This window comes from Polistes dominula, unplaced genomic scaffold (genome assembly GCF_049000335.1).
Source record: "Polistes dominula isolate Pdom_NZ unplaced genomic scaffold, Pdom_raw_medaka scaffold_35, whole genome shotgun sequence".
NCBI lineage: Eukaryota > Metazoa > Arthropoda > Insecta > Hymenoptera > Vespidae > Polistes > Polistes dominula.
Window position 1 is genome coordinate 2775786 of NW_028300968.1, and position 16330 is coordinate 2792115.

General features: G+C 27.6%; 1 protein-coding gene across 6 annotated transcripts in view; it reads right to left on the reverse strand.

Annotated features, from left to right (window-relative positions):
- Window positions 1-3203: 3203 nt before the first annotated feature.
- Window positions 3204-16330, reverse strand: part of LOC107070049 (metabotropic glycine receptor) — a 146136-nt gene continuing 133009 nt past the window's right edge. For all 6 annotated transcript variants that reach the window (XM_015327887.2, XM_089173199.1, XM_089173197.1 and 3 more), the window contains 6 exons: window positions 13097-13311; window positions 8748-8886; window positions 8054-8159; window positions 7601-7768; window positions 6606-6849; window positions 3204-6178 (listed from right to left, as the gene is read on the reverse strand). In XM_015327887.2, the coding sequence (XP_015183373.2) occupies window positions 5802-6178; window positions 6606-6849; window positions 7601-7768; window positions 8054-8159; window positions 8748-8886; window positions 13097-13311 (1249 nt within the window). In that variant the 3' untranslated portion in view covers window positions 3204-5801. The remainder of the gene's footprint in view (window positions 6179-6605; window positions 6850-7600; window positions 7769-8053; window positions 8160-8747; window positions 8887-13096; window positions 13312-16330) is intronic.

Sequence of the window (16330 nt, forward strand, 5' to 3'; positions counted from 1 at the left end):
ATGAAGAAAGAAGAGGCTTAATGCCGAAGAGGCCCCCACTTAATTGTGGCTCAAGAGGGCAACTACAGGCTATTGAGTTATTTTCAAAGGTTCAACAGCAAGTTTGTACCTTTAGAGAATGGCTCTTTGGTCATATTTTATATTTTATTGTATTACTTTTTTGCTCGTCATTAATTTGTAGTTGTAATTGGAGATGATGGATCATTCCATCTCCTTGGGACACAAAATTCGTGTCTAATCGTCACAAAGATGCATATTTATTTAGTTATTTCGAGTCAAAAAATTTAAATTCCCTTATTATTACATTTTGTAGCCTAATTATCGTTTTTTTAATATTAAAGTAATCTCTCTTTCCTGTTTTGTCCTTAAGATTTGTAACTCTGATCGTATTGTATTAAATTTGTAATTTTTTCCTTTCTATATAATTCAGTTTAAAAGTATTAGTCATAATATTTAATGGGTATTATTTTCTCTAGTAACTTAATATTTGTACTTTTTCTTTTTTATTTTTTGTTTTTTTTTGTAAATGTAAAATCACGCGTTTAAATTTAATTTTATTACAACATTAAATAGTTATTTGATAAAAGTAAATAAAGAATTCAGTTGAAAAGTGCATCTGCAAATTGGACGATTTATATGTTAGGCTATTTTATCAATTGATTGTATGATTAATGTAGTTTTGCTTTTTGTTACAGGTGATCATCGTTGGATTTTTCATCTACTCATTTTGATTTTCTTCCACTTGAGCTTCTATAATAGCTATTTTTAAAATTATATATGTATAAAGGCATTTCTGATGGCACGCACAAAAACTAAATATGAAATATTATTATTTAAATTTCTGTAACAAATTTAACTTTAAATATTTGTGTAAATGTATCAAAGAAATCTTGTATCTTCTTCTAGACTTTTATCCACGTGATGGCCTTGGTTTTAGAAAGTATTCTTTTGAGACGAGTTTACTTGAAACTTTTCAAGAAAGGTAAGAACAATGGTAGTTTTCTTTGAAGAGTCGAAAAGCTCTAGGGAAAAGAACATGGAAATCATTTGTCGGACTTAATGATTAAAAATCGTCGGTCGTGTATTGTGGAATAGGTTTTAAAAGGAACAGTTGAGAATAATCGTGGCTATGAGATAATACGGATGCTGTTTTATATTCCTTACCTTTTACTGGCTTTTTCAGAATATTTTTAACGTCACAGTTTAACGTCACAGTAAGGTAGTACATTTATATCACACATATTTCTCTATATACTTACGCACATATACACTTCCAGTTAAAAGTTTGAAATTATAGTTTTAATTTCGATTCATGAAACTATCCGGTTCCATATTACGGTTCATCATCAGAATCTCCAATATCGTTCTTGGCTAATACAAAAGATATTTCACAATAGAATAATACCTAACTGTTAGGTTCTAAAATTTCATCTATTGTCTTACCGATCTCATTACCTGATACGTCAATAAATTAATTTGTTCTATACTGAAAAATTTTTATTTAATTATCACAGTGGTGTATACAATCTATTTAAAAAAAAAAAAGTATTTAAATTTTTCTTTTAAATATTTTGTTTGTTTTTTCTTTTATTTTACCTAGTGACTTCAAACTTTTAGCCGTTAGTGTATATCGTAAAATTATATAGATATATCAAGTATAATACTCATCTCTGTGACGTTATAAAGATTTTACGTAAAGTTTTATGTATCCGGTATAATACACATGCTACCTTATATTATGAGACATATAGGGTGTCTGAGATTTTCCTGGTCAAATGTGTCAGCGTATTCAACTATTCTGATAGGAAATTTTCTGTTGATATTCTTTTACAATAGCTCATACGCGTAAAAAATGTTTGAATAATTTTTTATTTAATAATACTTTAGGTATTTCGATCGATTTTATTTCGCAAGTCATAAATAAGCATAAGAAAGATAATCGTGATCGTTTGGAAATATAAATATAATTCTTGTTGAATTAAACGTGAATATTTTAAATTGAAATTATACCAATTTTAAATGGTCTATTTTTTATAGAATACTTTTGTTCTTATTTTGTCGTATAGAATATAGTATACTGATACAGTATGGTTAGGAAAAAAACTCGGACACCTTGTATACATTACTGTGTATCATAACCACGTACCGAGAGTAGTTTTGTAAAGATCATTTTCTTGAAAGAGTATCTTCAAGCGGAAATCCTGAAGAGAGAGTAGACATAGGAAATAGAGTAAGGTATAACTTTGTGAAAATAAAGTCATACGGTGAAAAGTATACGAGCTTAAGAATTGTTGGTGCAGGAACAACGTGTTAAGAATTATAATAGGGTACAGGTAATTACAATATCGTAATCGTAAATTTGTTCTTTAACGAGAATGTTGACGGGCAAAGTCGTAGGAATAGGGTTAATATTATGTAGCTGCAATTTTAACCTGTATCTTGAACTTTGTCGATGTATTGCAACACGTGTATTCAGGCAAATTCCACACGTATTCACATATGCAACGTTCACTTTACGTTCGACCTCGAAATTGTCGAGAATAAAATGACTGATTTATTTTTACCTTTTTTATTAAATCTGGTTAAAAATCAAAGATTTGAAAATTAGTTTCAATTAGATCATTGGGATGGGGGATTCTCTAAAATTAATTAACACATTGTATGAAAAATACTTAATTTATTTTTATATATCTTCAATAATCTGCAAGACAAATTTTTAACATATATCATGTCATGAAATATAAATTTATTTTACACAGAAAAATATTTTGTAAAATAGAATTGAAATTTTTAAATATGTTATATAAAAAGTAATGTAAAAATCTTATTCGATTTAATAGAGAAATCGAAAATATCCCACGTGTTCGTAGATTAGATCAAACAAGAAATACCACATATACAATGTGTTAATAATTAGTTCTGATGGAACTCGTGACATATGCGTACACCTGTTGCAAAATGTTCGTGTTGGGTTATGTCAGGCATGTCTCGTTAAATATCTATATCCTTTTAGTTATACCTAGGTTCATTGATCCTTAAACACGGTCAGAAACTTTCATATTTTACATGAATTTAATATTCTGTTATTTATCTGTTATGCATATAATTAAATTATTTAATTGATATTAATTATAGTATTAAAAGGAAGTATATAGGAGGTAGAGAAAGGTGTGTTCGATAGATAGAAAAAAACATGAAGACAATTTTTATACTTCGTCGTTCATCCTTATTTTTTTTTCTTTTATTTTATTTTTTTTTATTTTATTCAATCACATAGGTTAAACATAAATCAAGATTTTTTGAAAACAAATTATTATTTTTTTTTTTTTTGAATTTAAAACAGAAACAATTGAATTACTTTCGTACTCGCATAATCTCTAATCTTCTAATATATGTAAGTATGTAATTACGTATTTATAGATACGTGGAACACACACCATACATCGAAAGACATTCATTTTACATTATGGTCTGAAAAAGGAACCAGTCCGGCGAGTGTGTATGTTCATCATTTGTAATGAGTCATAAAAGTATGAGAATACGTTTTAAATATTATTATTTGATAACATTTTCTAAATTGCGCAATAACTTTTAAACCCAGTATAGTTCGTTCCATTACGTTCTGATCTATTTAGAGATGTAAACATTAGTCACAACTTTGTTATGAAAATATTCGACGTAAAAGTTTTTTCGTTTTGTTTATTTTTGTCGTTACAGGAATAAAAAAATTTTCAAGACACTTTGTTTTTGTTTAATAAAAAAAGTAACAAAAAAGAAAAACATCTTCAAATATTTCTATGACTCCTTGACTTTGATGACTCATGTGCACATGTATTTATTTATTTACAATAAATAACAACGACATATTACAATAACGTTAGATTTTTGAACGTAATTGCAAGAATATAATCCCGATCGTTAGAAATATTATATAGTTCGATATCATTTGAAGTGATATTTAAATTCGATGTGGGGAGGAGGGCGGGAGAGGTTTTCGTGCTTTCTAGTAAGGTGCAGAAAATCAAGGATCTCGGAGATCGAAACGGTAGCTCCTTACGAATGTTCGCATATTTTTATTTATTTCTTGATTTATTTAATGTAATTATTTTCTTATCTCAATCCTTAAATCACTACTGATATTTTTTTTTCTAAGATATACATATCATACGTTGACGCAGCATCAAATATTAACGGTGGATATTAGAAATAATCCCCTTGTTTTTTATTTTTTTTTTCTTTAATTAAGAATTACTGCACTGTTATTTCTATCTTAATGAATTATTATTTCTTTTTTTTTCTTCTTTTCGTTTTTTAACAATAGAACGCGTCTTCTCGTTCGACAATTATAAGAACATTCTTGTTCGTTTATTTTTTATTTTATTTTATTTTTTCTTATTATTCGTGTAGACCGATTTTTCAGTTTCGATTTTGTTCTTTTTTTCTTTTTTAATTTTTTTTATAGGACTCTACAATCAGTGTTTCTATTATCGTATGTGTATATTATTTAAAATTACATAAAAGAAAAATCTGAAAGGATAAAATTAATAATTAAACAAATTCGATTATTTCAATATTTGATCGCGGTAAACAACGTCCAACATGATTTTTGGTTCTTTAAAATGGTCAAACTTTTAATTCGAGAGTTATAAATATTTGTATATTTTTGTTAATTAAATTATCAACTAGCGCATGAATCGAAATCCGTTGCGAATTAAAAAATGTGGTAAACGAAATTGATTGTCGTTTGATTCGACTAATGAATTCTTCGTTTATTGGTAATCTAAATTTTGTTCATTTTATGAAACCATGAATTATGTTTTCATATCGATATATTTATAAACTATTCTTCATTTTCGTAAAGTAATTTGACACGCATAGTGTCTGCGAATGTTTAGATAAAACATAATTAACTTTAATTAGTTTTTGCGATGATATTCGAGTTTCTTTTTCTTTTCTTTTTTTTTTATTTACAAAATATTTACAAAAAAATGATATGGCAGAACGGACTGAAATCGATATTCCTTTCTTTTTTTTTTTTATATAACTCGAGTCCGTTTTCTTTTTTTTTTTTTTAACTGTTTAGAACAAATTTCGTTTTGAATTCGCATATTTTTACGTATATGAAATTGGTTTCATTTCCTATTTTATTTTATTTGAATTTTTTTTTGATCGTTAAATATATAATAAATTATATATTATTACATTTATATAATTATATTTATATATTTATATAATAGATATTTAGGATATTTACAATTGTTATTAGCTTATTATTTACGGCAAGACTTTAGAGCACGCGTAAACGTACGCGTTGTCGCAAAACGTATTTACATGTTTTTAGGCGAGTTTTTTTTGCGAAATTTAAGCGTGTCAATTTTTTATTTATTTATTTTTTTTTTTATTATTATTTCAACCTTTTCTCACAAAGAGCAAATCTTATTGAAATATTTTTCAATTCTCATATACTCGCTGTTAAAATAAATATTGACTTGCATATTTCGTTCAATTTTTCAAATAAAAAATTATCTTTATAATCATACTCACTGTGTTAGGCCAATCCACTGAAGATATTCCGTTATTGAACAAATTGCGAAGTATGCTAGGGTTAAAAATAAAAATAAAAATAAATAAATAAAAAAGCAATCGAAAGGAAACGTATTTAAATGAAAACATCACGAAAAAGAAAGAATTTGGATATTAAAAAAAATTCGTATTATATTATTTAATTCGTCGTGAAGGAAAATAAATAAAATAAAGTAAAGTTAAAAAGAGAAGGGTCCGAAGGTTATCTCGATGGACCTTTAGACGGTGACCTCTTCTGAGAATCTGCTCTTATCATCGAGGTTGATTACAATGGCATGGGTCCTGGCGTGACCGGATTTGCTCTTGGACTTATCTTTTGCATCATGTTCTTTTCCGTTCGGCTCGGGGTTCGTTTCCGTGGCTATATCCTCGCTGGTGACGATTAGTTTCGAGGACGTAGAAACTCCTACATCGTTTTTACCATCGTTGCTGCTAACGTGAACTTCTTTATCGGTTTCTCTCAAATCCGAATGTTCACCTTTTCGTATACTCGTACTACTGCTACTGCTAGGATAACTATTACGATGTTGATCCTTACTTCGTAAACCATTTTTCTCGATACACGCTTGACACTTTTTCTCATGTTGTTCCATACCTTTTTTTTTTTATAAACCACGAGAAAATTTATTTTAGTATTTTCTATGTTTTCTTTTCCCATCTTTTTCTGGTTTTTTTTTTTTTTTATTTATTTGTTAGGAGTTCTGACACGTGATTTTTAAATAGAAGTAAACTAATATAATATAAATAAAAACAAGTAAAATAATATGAAATATGAAAGTATACATTTCAAAAAAATATTTAAAAGTAATTAAATAAAACCGAGTGTCCAGTTACGTGATAGAAATTCTAAAAAGTTTTAACATCGCTAACATTCAACGTAAAAGTTATTTAAACGAAACGAATTTGATATTTCGAAATAAATGTGTTTAACCAAAGAAGATATATTCGCGAAATATATTCTTAGGAAAATATTCTTAGGAAAGGTAAGAAGATATTGTCGAGTACCTTAAAGTAACTCTTACCTTCACGTTTGTGTTCCTTTTCACAAGATACACCGCCGGCTTCGCTTTCCACGAAAGTACGCGAACCGTTAAGATCGTTCAATCTAATGCTTGTAGAAATTGTTTGAATTGTCGATACTTGAGCTTCATTACGATTTGCTGCTTCTTGCATAGCTACAATTTTATTTACTAGGTAATGGTTACCCAATAACACGTTCTTCTCCTTTAAAACATCCAATTGTGCTATAAGACGATAAAATTCTTCCTAAAAATTTAAATACCACTTTTGTCGTATTTTTTCTTTTTTCCTCGTGAATTTTCTTCTTCTTATTTTCTACGAAATTTTCTATCCAAATTTAAAATAAAAGTACAAAAAGAGAAAGATAGATAAGAAATGGTTTAGCTAATTTCTTTCATATTTTTTACATTAAACGAAACGTAGAAATATTTTAAAAATCGATTTCAAATTTCTATCGTAGATAAAAATTAGTTTGTACCTTTTTATTAGAAATTTTTAAACAACGCGCGAAATAATTTTTGTCAATTTTGTTTTGTTGTATATAAATAATAATTAAATAAATTTGTAGTTATTTGTTATTAAAGGTATCATAGATTTTCAAAGACGAGGAAGAAACTTTTCCTCCTTGTTATTCAATCTTTCAAAGTAGGAATTTAATCATAATTATTATCGAGTTTCATTAACCTTACCATCGAACTCATTTTTTGGCGATTCAAGTTGGAAAAAAGTTAAATTAGTTAAGAAGAGTGAATTTTTCTCTTATCCATCTTTCTTTCTCTTTCTCTTAGTCCATTTTTTCTTTTTCTCACTCGGTTATCCGCTTGAACTTTTTTATGAATATTCATTAAGACTAGAAAATCTATTCGAGATGAATTAATAAAAAGGAAAAGAAAAGAAAAGCAAAGGAAAAAGAAAAAAAGGAAAGGAAAAAAAAAGAAATAAAGTAACAGAAGCGGGTCGTTAAAAAAAAAAAAAAAAGAAAAATAAAATATCTTACCGTAGAACCGTCGCTCTCCTCAGTGAAATTACCTTGCTGTAGTGATATTGAATTTGTCTGATTACTTGTACCTTGTGGTCGGCTACTTTTGCTTATAAATTTGGTAGCCGGACCGGTAAGTTTACCAGCTGAATCCTCTTTGCCATAACCACGAAATACCACATAAGCCTTTGCAAAAATAAAACAGATATTAACATTTACATTCCTAATTAGTGAGACTTCTACACAACATTTAACTTGTTAATCGTTTAGGTTTACTTCGTTTGTGAATATATTTGAAATTTATGTTTACTTTGATGGCAAATTAAATGTTAACATGTTACAAGGAAGAGTTAAAAGTTTAGGTTTAAAGCAAACGAATAAATAAAATCATTTAAGCAAATTAAATGCAATATTTCAAATATATTTTCTATTTTTTTTTTTATTAATTATTTAAACATTTTTTGTTCTTACCTTGCTGCCAAATATGAGACACAACAATAGCGTGACGGTTAGTTGGGTGTGACAGAAAAATATGATATACAATAAATCCGGATTGGCCGGTGATTGGAGAAACAACCTAGGAGTAGAAAGATAAAGAGAAAAGAAAAAAACGATAATTAATTCGTGAATTTTTATCAGAAAAGAAACAATTAGAAATGTTAATCGTGTCTTGAAATAAAATAAAAAGTTTTAAAAAGAGTAGGAAAAATCAATTGGATTGGATTTCTCTACCTTTCTAGTTTCTTGCTTTGTCAAATTTACGAGAGAAATTTATAATTACTTGAATAGACTTTAGAGAAAACGACACTTGCCGTGAGGATTACTGGTATAGTCGGATTCAATCGCAACTAGAATTTTCTTCAATTTAAAACGTTTCCTCGTGGGCCATAGTTGATTCAATTTATTCTCGAATATTTAAGTAGAAATTGTATTTAAATACTTTAGCAATTAACTTATAATTCTTTTAATAAAATATAGAACATTTAAATATTATACTACAAAAATTATCATAATCATTTTATTTCCAATTAAATTTCATTCTTCTCATTAAATTATTCGTTTGATTTTGACAAAGCTTAAGATACTTTAAAAAAAAATTTATATAAATGGGGAGGGGGGTATTGTGTTATTGATAAATAATTAAATTAATTACAGTTTAACTTACATCGAAACATTGAGGAAGACCGATAGCAAAAATTCGTTGTAAATGGCCATCGATATGAATCGACTCTCGTTAAATTCGGACGGGGTTTTTCTAACGACGATGCATAATCTGATACCCCAAATTAGGAACATCACTTCAACTGAAAAAAAAAAGAAAAAAATAATAATAGAGATAGAGAGTAATTAGATTTAATAAATAACAAGAACGATATATTTGTGCGTAAGTGAATATGTGTGTGTATAATGATAATAATGATACATTAGTATCAAAAACGAGACTTTGACAATTCGTCGAAATTAGCATTGAATAATCGATGTTAAATTATTACAGATCATTACCTTAATTTGAAATTTACTTTAATGTCTGTCGTGTTATTTCAATCAAAAACTAAATATGCAATGGCAACATTTCGGATAATACCGCATTTCGTATTGGTCGAATTTAAATTAGGTAATTAGTATTAAAAGAACAATTATTGTTCATTTCAAATCAAGTACCTATCCTATTTACAGGTGCTTTGAATTAACATAATTATTGGATCACAGAAAGGTAGATTTTTTTAATTACATTTTTCATCTAACCAGTTTTTGCTTTACAATTATTTTACACTCTTACAATTAATTATTTAACTGTAATTAATTAGTTTTGACGAGATCGATTCAGAATTAAATTGAAAAAAAGTAGAAAAAATATTCGAACTGTGTGTGAAAAGTAAATTTTATACTTGTTTGATTTTTGTACTTTTTTTTTTTATCTCGATTCAATGATTTTCGAATTTCGAGTATTAATTTTACAATAGAAATGAATAATCTTCTCTTCGTGTTGTCTTATACAAAAAATAAAAAAGAATTCGTTTTCGATAAATTCACTATCGTGACTTTCCTGCAATTAATCGTTCACTCTTTTTTCACACACATGTACACTACGCTCACATAAAAATCTCTCATTTTTTATCTCTCATTCTTTTTCACAGTCTTTCACGAAACGAAACGAAACGATTCGGATAGCTCTGGGCAAGTTTCCCGTTCCCACGTTGAGCTTGACTTTGATGTAAGCCGACTTCCTCGCTTTTGTAAAACTTAAATTCTCTTAGACCGTGCTCTATTTTCTACTTAAGCAAAGCACGAAGTTATAAGTTAACAACGCTCTGTGTTTTTTTACCCTCACTCTTTATTTTCTTTTTATTTTTTTCCTTATTTGTTTCTGTTTAGACGTTAGAAAAATCACCAGACTTAAGAATAACGAAAGCAAGTGTTGCCTTCCTTTTTTCTTCTACTTGTCGTCACTCGCGTTTCTCATAATTTATTCTTAAAAAAAGAAAACGAAAGAAATAAACGAGAATGAAAGGTTATAAATTCGTAAAGATTTGTTATATATACTATTTATTTATTATACTACGAATCTTTGATATACGTTTCTTATCGTTTTAGGGATAAAATAATAAAAAAAAAAGGAAACTATCGATATACGTGTCAAATTTCGAGCGATTAACTTTCCTTTCTTCCCTCTTGTAAATCTTTTTTATTTTTTCTCGTGTGTAATGCCGTTAGATTTTTTTCTTCCTAGGAAGAAAATAAAAATAAAACAAAGATGAAAAAGAGTAAATGAGGTGGAGGAGGAGGAGGGAAAGAAGAAGATAAGTCTTAGAGATTTAGTCCCTCAGATGCGGGTTTGGACTTTTACTAAAAGACTGGCAGAGGTTAAGTTCTTATATTTTTTCTATTTTATTTCGTTTTTTTTTTCCTTACGATTAGTTTCATCTCCCTTTTGCCACGAATAAAGAGAAAGAGAGATAAAGAAAGAGAACAAACGCTGGGTTAGACTTAAATCGGTAAGATTTATTACTTCTTTTGCTGGTCTTGACGCCTCATCTCTCTCTTTCTCTTTTTCTTTTTTTTTTCTTTCTTTATTTTAGTATTCTTTCTCTCTCTTCTCTCTCTCTCTCTCTTTTAGTTTATTTCGAAAATCGAACTAACATACTCTTAATTGTTTCTAATCGATCGAATTAAGTAAAACACGATGTTTCTCTTATGTTAAATGAACTCCCATTTTGTTTTTTCCTTGTTTTAATTTTTCTTTTCCTTTTTTTTTTTTCTATGTTTTATGATTAGTTTTCATAAACTAGTTTCAAAACTAGAATTTGTTTTCTATTTTTATTTTTATTTTTATTTTTTTTTCTAAATTAGAAAATACGTCAAAGATATATGCATAATTCCGAAGGTTAACTTTAACGACCCTCGACCCATCATTCCGACCACTTCCCTTTTCAAGATAAAAGTTAATCATACCAAATTCGCAAGATCTCGTCTCAAGACGATAGGAGAGGGAGAAAGAGAGAGAGAGAGAGAGAGAGAGAGGAAGGTTTTATAAGTAAAGTATTTCTACTTCAAGAGAGAGGCATCTTTTTTTTTTAAAAAAAGGTAAACGCAAAATGGCCATCCCTCTGATGATGATAATGATGATAATGATTCCTCTACGAATATAATTTTCGTTTTGATAAATGAGCATAAAATTTCAAGCGGATGTTTGCTTTACAAGTTGTATCCTTGTAAAAAATTAGATTAGAATAGGAAAAAAATATTACAAGTTCAAACAATTTTGCGTTTAGGGAAATTTTTTCCATCGGAAAAAAAAAAAAAACAGAGGACAAAAATAAATAAAAATTATTTTCATATAATCGTTTGAATTTTAAACGGTATTTTTTTTTTTTTTAATATGAATAACAAATTGTACTTTTTACCAGAGATTCGATTATCCAAGTAATATTTTACAGCTGATATTTTATAATCGTATAATTTTGTATGTACGATTATTATGGTAACAATTTTAAATCGTTCGAAATTATTTTGTTATTTGTTTTTTGTTATCGTGCATTTTGCATTACAAATGAATAACAAATAGTAATCAATTTTGGGAAAAAAATAATAAAAACACCACTGAACTTCGATTTCTCGGCTTGTATTTTATCTCGCGATAAGATTGTTATCAGAATAATATTTATCGAAATATATATATATATATAGTACGTGTAGAAATAAGAAAACATATCAAAGATGTAAACTTTTAATACTTTCGAAGTTTCTATAAAAATCGAAATTTTTTAGGAGGAGAAATGGGTGGAAGGAGGGTAAATTTTTGCAAGTAACTTATGTTAGAAAAGTTTTGTGAAATGTTTACGATTCTTTTAAAATCTATTGGAAGTACGTTTATATTCAAGTGAAATATACCGGAACGAGGTTTATGATCTTCCATTAAAGTTTTCATCTTAACGATACACGTGTAATAAGCTGTAACGCTTGTGTAACCCATCGTTAATAGCACTTAAACCATACGCTAACCGTTCGGGTCGGATCTTTCTGCGTAAAACATTTTCTACACGTATAATATACATATACACGTATATATATATACATCTATCAGAATCTGGTAGAAGAAAATGATATTGTAAGATTAATTAGTTACGTGTACCGGACTACTAATCATTATGTTTTGTGTGTTGGCTTTTCGACTAGCCTTTCTACAGCAGTTGCTAATCTAGTTGGGTATACGTTTTAAATGATCGATAATTTTCTAACTTTCTAAACAATTATATATGGAAAATAGTTATATTATGTGTTATATTATCAAGGAACATACAAATTTGGTTATTATATAATATTAATTCGAATATTTAAGTCAAATAAATTAAAAGTTATACTCGTGCAATTATAAATAGAAAGAAAAAGTAATTATTAATATTTATGCAATATACTTGGATGTTTTATTTAGAACAAATTTTTTTAATAAACGATACTCTTATTGATGAGTTATTTTTATTTTTTTTTTATTTAGAAACGATACTTTTTTTTTTTTTACTTTTTAAAGAACCGTAATAAAAGTTTCGCGTTGTCGATATCTAGTTGGAAAATATTTTCTCATTAGATGGTTAATTTTGTGATAATAAAAATTACGAGTAAAAGGATCATTGACATTAATGGCTAATTAAATCGATATTTTATACTTTGATAGAACAACGAATGACGTAAATAGAAAATATTAAAGGCATTGATATAAATCCTTAAGGGAGTTTACGTTAAGACCTCGACGTTTGTATACTTGCAAGTATCGTTGCATAAATTTACTTCCCAACGGCTTTGAATATTATTGCATTATTAATGATGATGGAAGCGGTTTGATACGTTCGAAATTGATATTACCTACGTTGTATCAAACCCCTTTCGATTTATTATTATGTAATTTACAACACATTTTTCTTTGATTAAAAATATTAATTACATTTCATAAGTTTTCTTTTTTGCAAATAATCTGTTGCATTGATTTATTTGTGTCATTTAATTAATGATACTTACGCGTTGTAAAACTGTGATCCCACCAATCCGTTCGACAAAGGTAAGCTTTCAAATCATCCGCTGTACGTGCAACTATGACAACCGGTGGTGCTACCAACGTACGAATACTTAAAAATACACTGAATATCATTACTATGATACCAAGACGTTTGAGTAAACTTGCATCCGTTATTTTGACTGCCTTTGCCGATTTTACACGAAATATCACCGATATCCTGTAATGTTAAACAAGAATTTATTTATTTACAATTCATTAAAATAGTTATTTTATTTATAAAAAAAAATCATTCGTGTGTTTCTTTTTTTTTTATTTTTTTATTTTCTATGTAATATATATTCGTCTCTCGTAACTCATTAATTTATTTTGATTATTAGTATTAAGACGATAAATGATTACACGAGTCTTTGTGAAAATGATATCACGAGAAACAATGAAAGTTTCTTATCATTAACGAAGAATACCCGAATACGAGTTGTAGAAGTTGAACAGTCTCGTAATGTAAAATCTATGTCTCGAGAAGAAGATTAACGATGATTTGACAATAGTAGAGAAAAGGGGGATAATTATAGTAGGGTATTCGATCGAGAAAGGGTAAAGCTTTCCCTTTAGTTTAGTCGATTTAATGAACACACTGTGAAACGGATTCAATTCGTTCCATTTCATTTTACTCGAGTTCGTTTTACTCTATTTTTTAACGATTCACCCAACCTATTTGATTTATCCAATAGAAATAATAATAATAATAATGTATTTAAAATAAATATTATCTATTATGATTTTGGAATTTTTTTATTAAATTTTTTCTTCAATAGAATTTAAATTTCAATAGGATTAATTTGCGATAAAATTGATCTGTCAAAAGCATCGAAATATTTTAATATTTATCAGATAGATGACAAAAGAAAAGATTTAAAAGACCAAAAAGAGATTCCCATGAACTTTCTTTCTCACAGCGTGAAAACGAATGAAGTTAGAAGAAGTGACCAGATACGAGTAAAGAGAAGAAATAAAAGTAGAAATAGAAAAGGAAAAAGTAGATGAAGAAAAGAATAAGGAGTAGAAAAAGAAAAGGAAAGAGAAAGAGGAATGGTGAAAAGAAAAAGGAAAAAAAAAGGAGAAACGATCTTTTGTCCAGGAAGTTTGAAAGGTACGGAAATCCTGTGGTTTCGAGAAGGTGCCGTTTTTTGTCGGTGAGAATCGAAAAAGATAAGTACGGTGTAATAGTAAAGTACCGGGTACTATTATCGATCCTTTATAAGTTCTCAACATTCTTTTCTAGTTCTTTTTCTTTCTAGTTCTAATTTACGATTAAAAAGTAAAAGTTAAATGCTGGTAAAACGTGTCATCAAAGGGCTTAATTTTAAAACTCAAAACAAGAAAAATTACTATATCAATTTCGATCAAAAATATTAAAGATATTTATTTCAATATTTAATTATAAATATTATTATTAGTATTAATTATAATTATAATTTTAAATTTTAATTTTCTATAAATTAAATATCTTCAATATTTATATTAATTCAATATATTAACATAAATTAATTATTTCACAAATCTCAATTACTTCAATAACTTCTATAATTATTATTTAAATATGAAAGAATATTTCTATAGAAATAAAGAAGAAAAAGAGAGGAAACTGAGATCGTAAATAGTTTCCAAATTACGATTTGCACTTGTGCATATACTTCAAAAAAAAAAAAAGAAAAAATTGTGAATCCTTGCGGAAAGTAGAAAAGGAAAGGAAAGATCCTTCATCAAATTTTTCGGTCGATAAATAACCAAGTAAAATATGTAAGAGATAGTTTGCCAAGGAAAATGTACTATACAAATGAGATATAAAATTCTCGTGAAAAGAATTCTTTTCAATGGTTGGGACATATCCAACGTTGGTATGTAAATATTCTTATGATACAAGGAATGATGTGACTTTAGAAAAATAATTCAACGCAATGGTCAAATCGTTTCAATGACTTTCTATAAAAAAAAAAGTAAAAAGAAGATGAGGTAAAATGATGGATGAATGAATGAATGAATAGGAAAAAAATATTAGAAATGATTTTATTCATTCAACATTTCTTTAATATTGATGATGTTTTGAATAAAAATAAAAATTTAGATATAAAAAAGAAAGAAAGAAGCTTGGTATTTCATTTTGAATATACGATAATGTTCGGATTAAACGAGAAAAGGGAAATTGAAGTTTAGTTTTGTTCAGTTTCGCGTTAAAATGTTCTCAAAATGTTCTCTTAATGTTCGATTTCTATCCAGAGAACAGGAGATATTAGAGGTTGGGGAATTGAAGTTGGGTTTTGGGGGTTGAGTTGGGGTGGTATGGAGGGGTGAGTGGGGTGTTTGATTGCATGCGGGCTGGATTAAAGCTTTTGCCATGTGTCGGGACAAACAGAATTGACGAAGACTTTACTATTACTGAATATATCGGTAGTGTCAGCCATATTATCAGAATATGACCGGATGTATGTCAGCGATATATATATATATATATATATATATATATCGTTACGTATTATATATGTTCGTAGTATTGGTAGATATAATGCGAGAGAAACGTGGCTTTCATCGAACCAATGTAAATCGGGATAATGGCAATGTTCCTAACACCCTACGATATTGACTCGTTAACATATCCAGAGTTGAATACAATTCGCTCCTAAATACTCTATGATCTTAATTTCCAATTTAAATGATATTAGTGTAATCATATCTTTTCATCATAATCCTATATTCATTTTGTAATCGTACTAAAAGATGGATTATTCTAATTATTCGTGATCAAGTATTTTTTTTTTTTTTTTAGACGGCACCATAAATAATTTAAAATATGTATACATAAAATATTCGTGGATGGACTGTAACTAGTTCTTGACCTGTGATAAAAAAATAATTTTATTTTTACTCTTCAATATTTTTTGTTTCGTTTGTATGCATCGCTTAACGAAAGTAATAATATAATTAAATTTAAAATAAAAATATTTATAATGCAATTGAAACGTTTAACGCTTGAACAAAATTAGAGAAATAATATTAATAATAAAAATGTATTATTTAATTGTATGGTAATTTTAATTAAGTAACATTTAATTATGGATTTTGAAATTATGCAAAAATTAATATTTGCAATGTTTTCCTTGATTATTTTAAAACTATAATAGAAAATGTATTATCGAATTAAGAAATCATTTTCTAGCATATAATTTCATGCATTGATT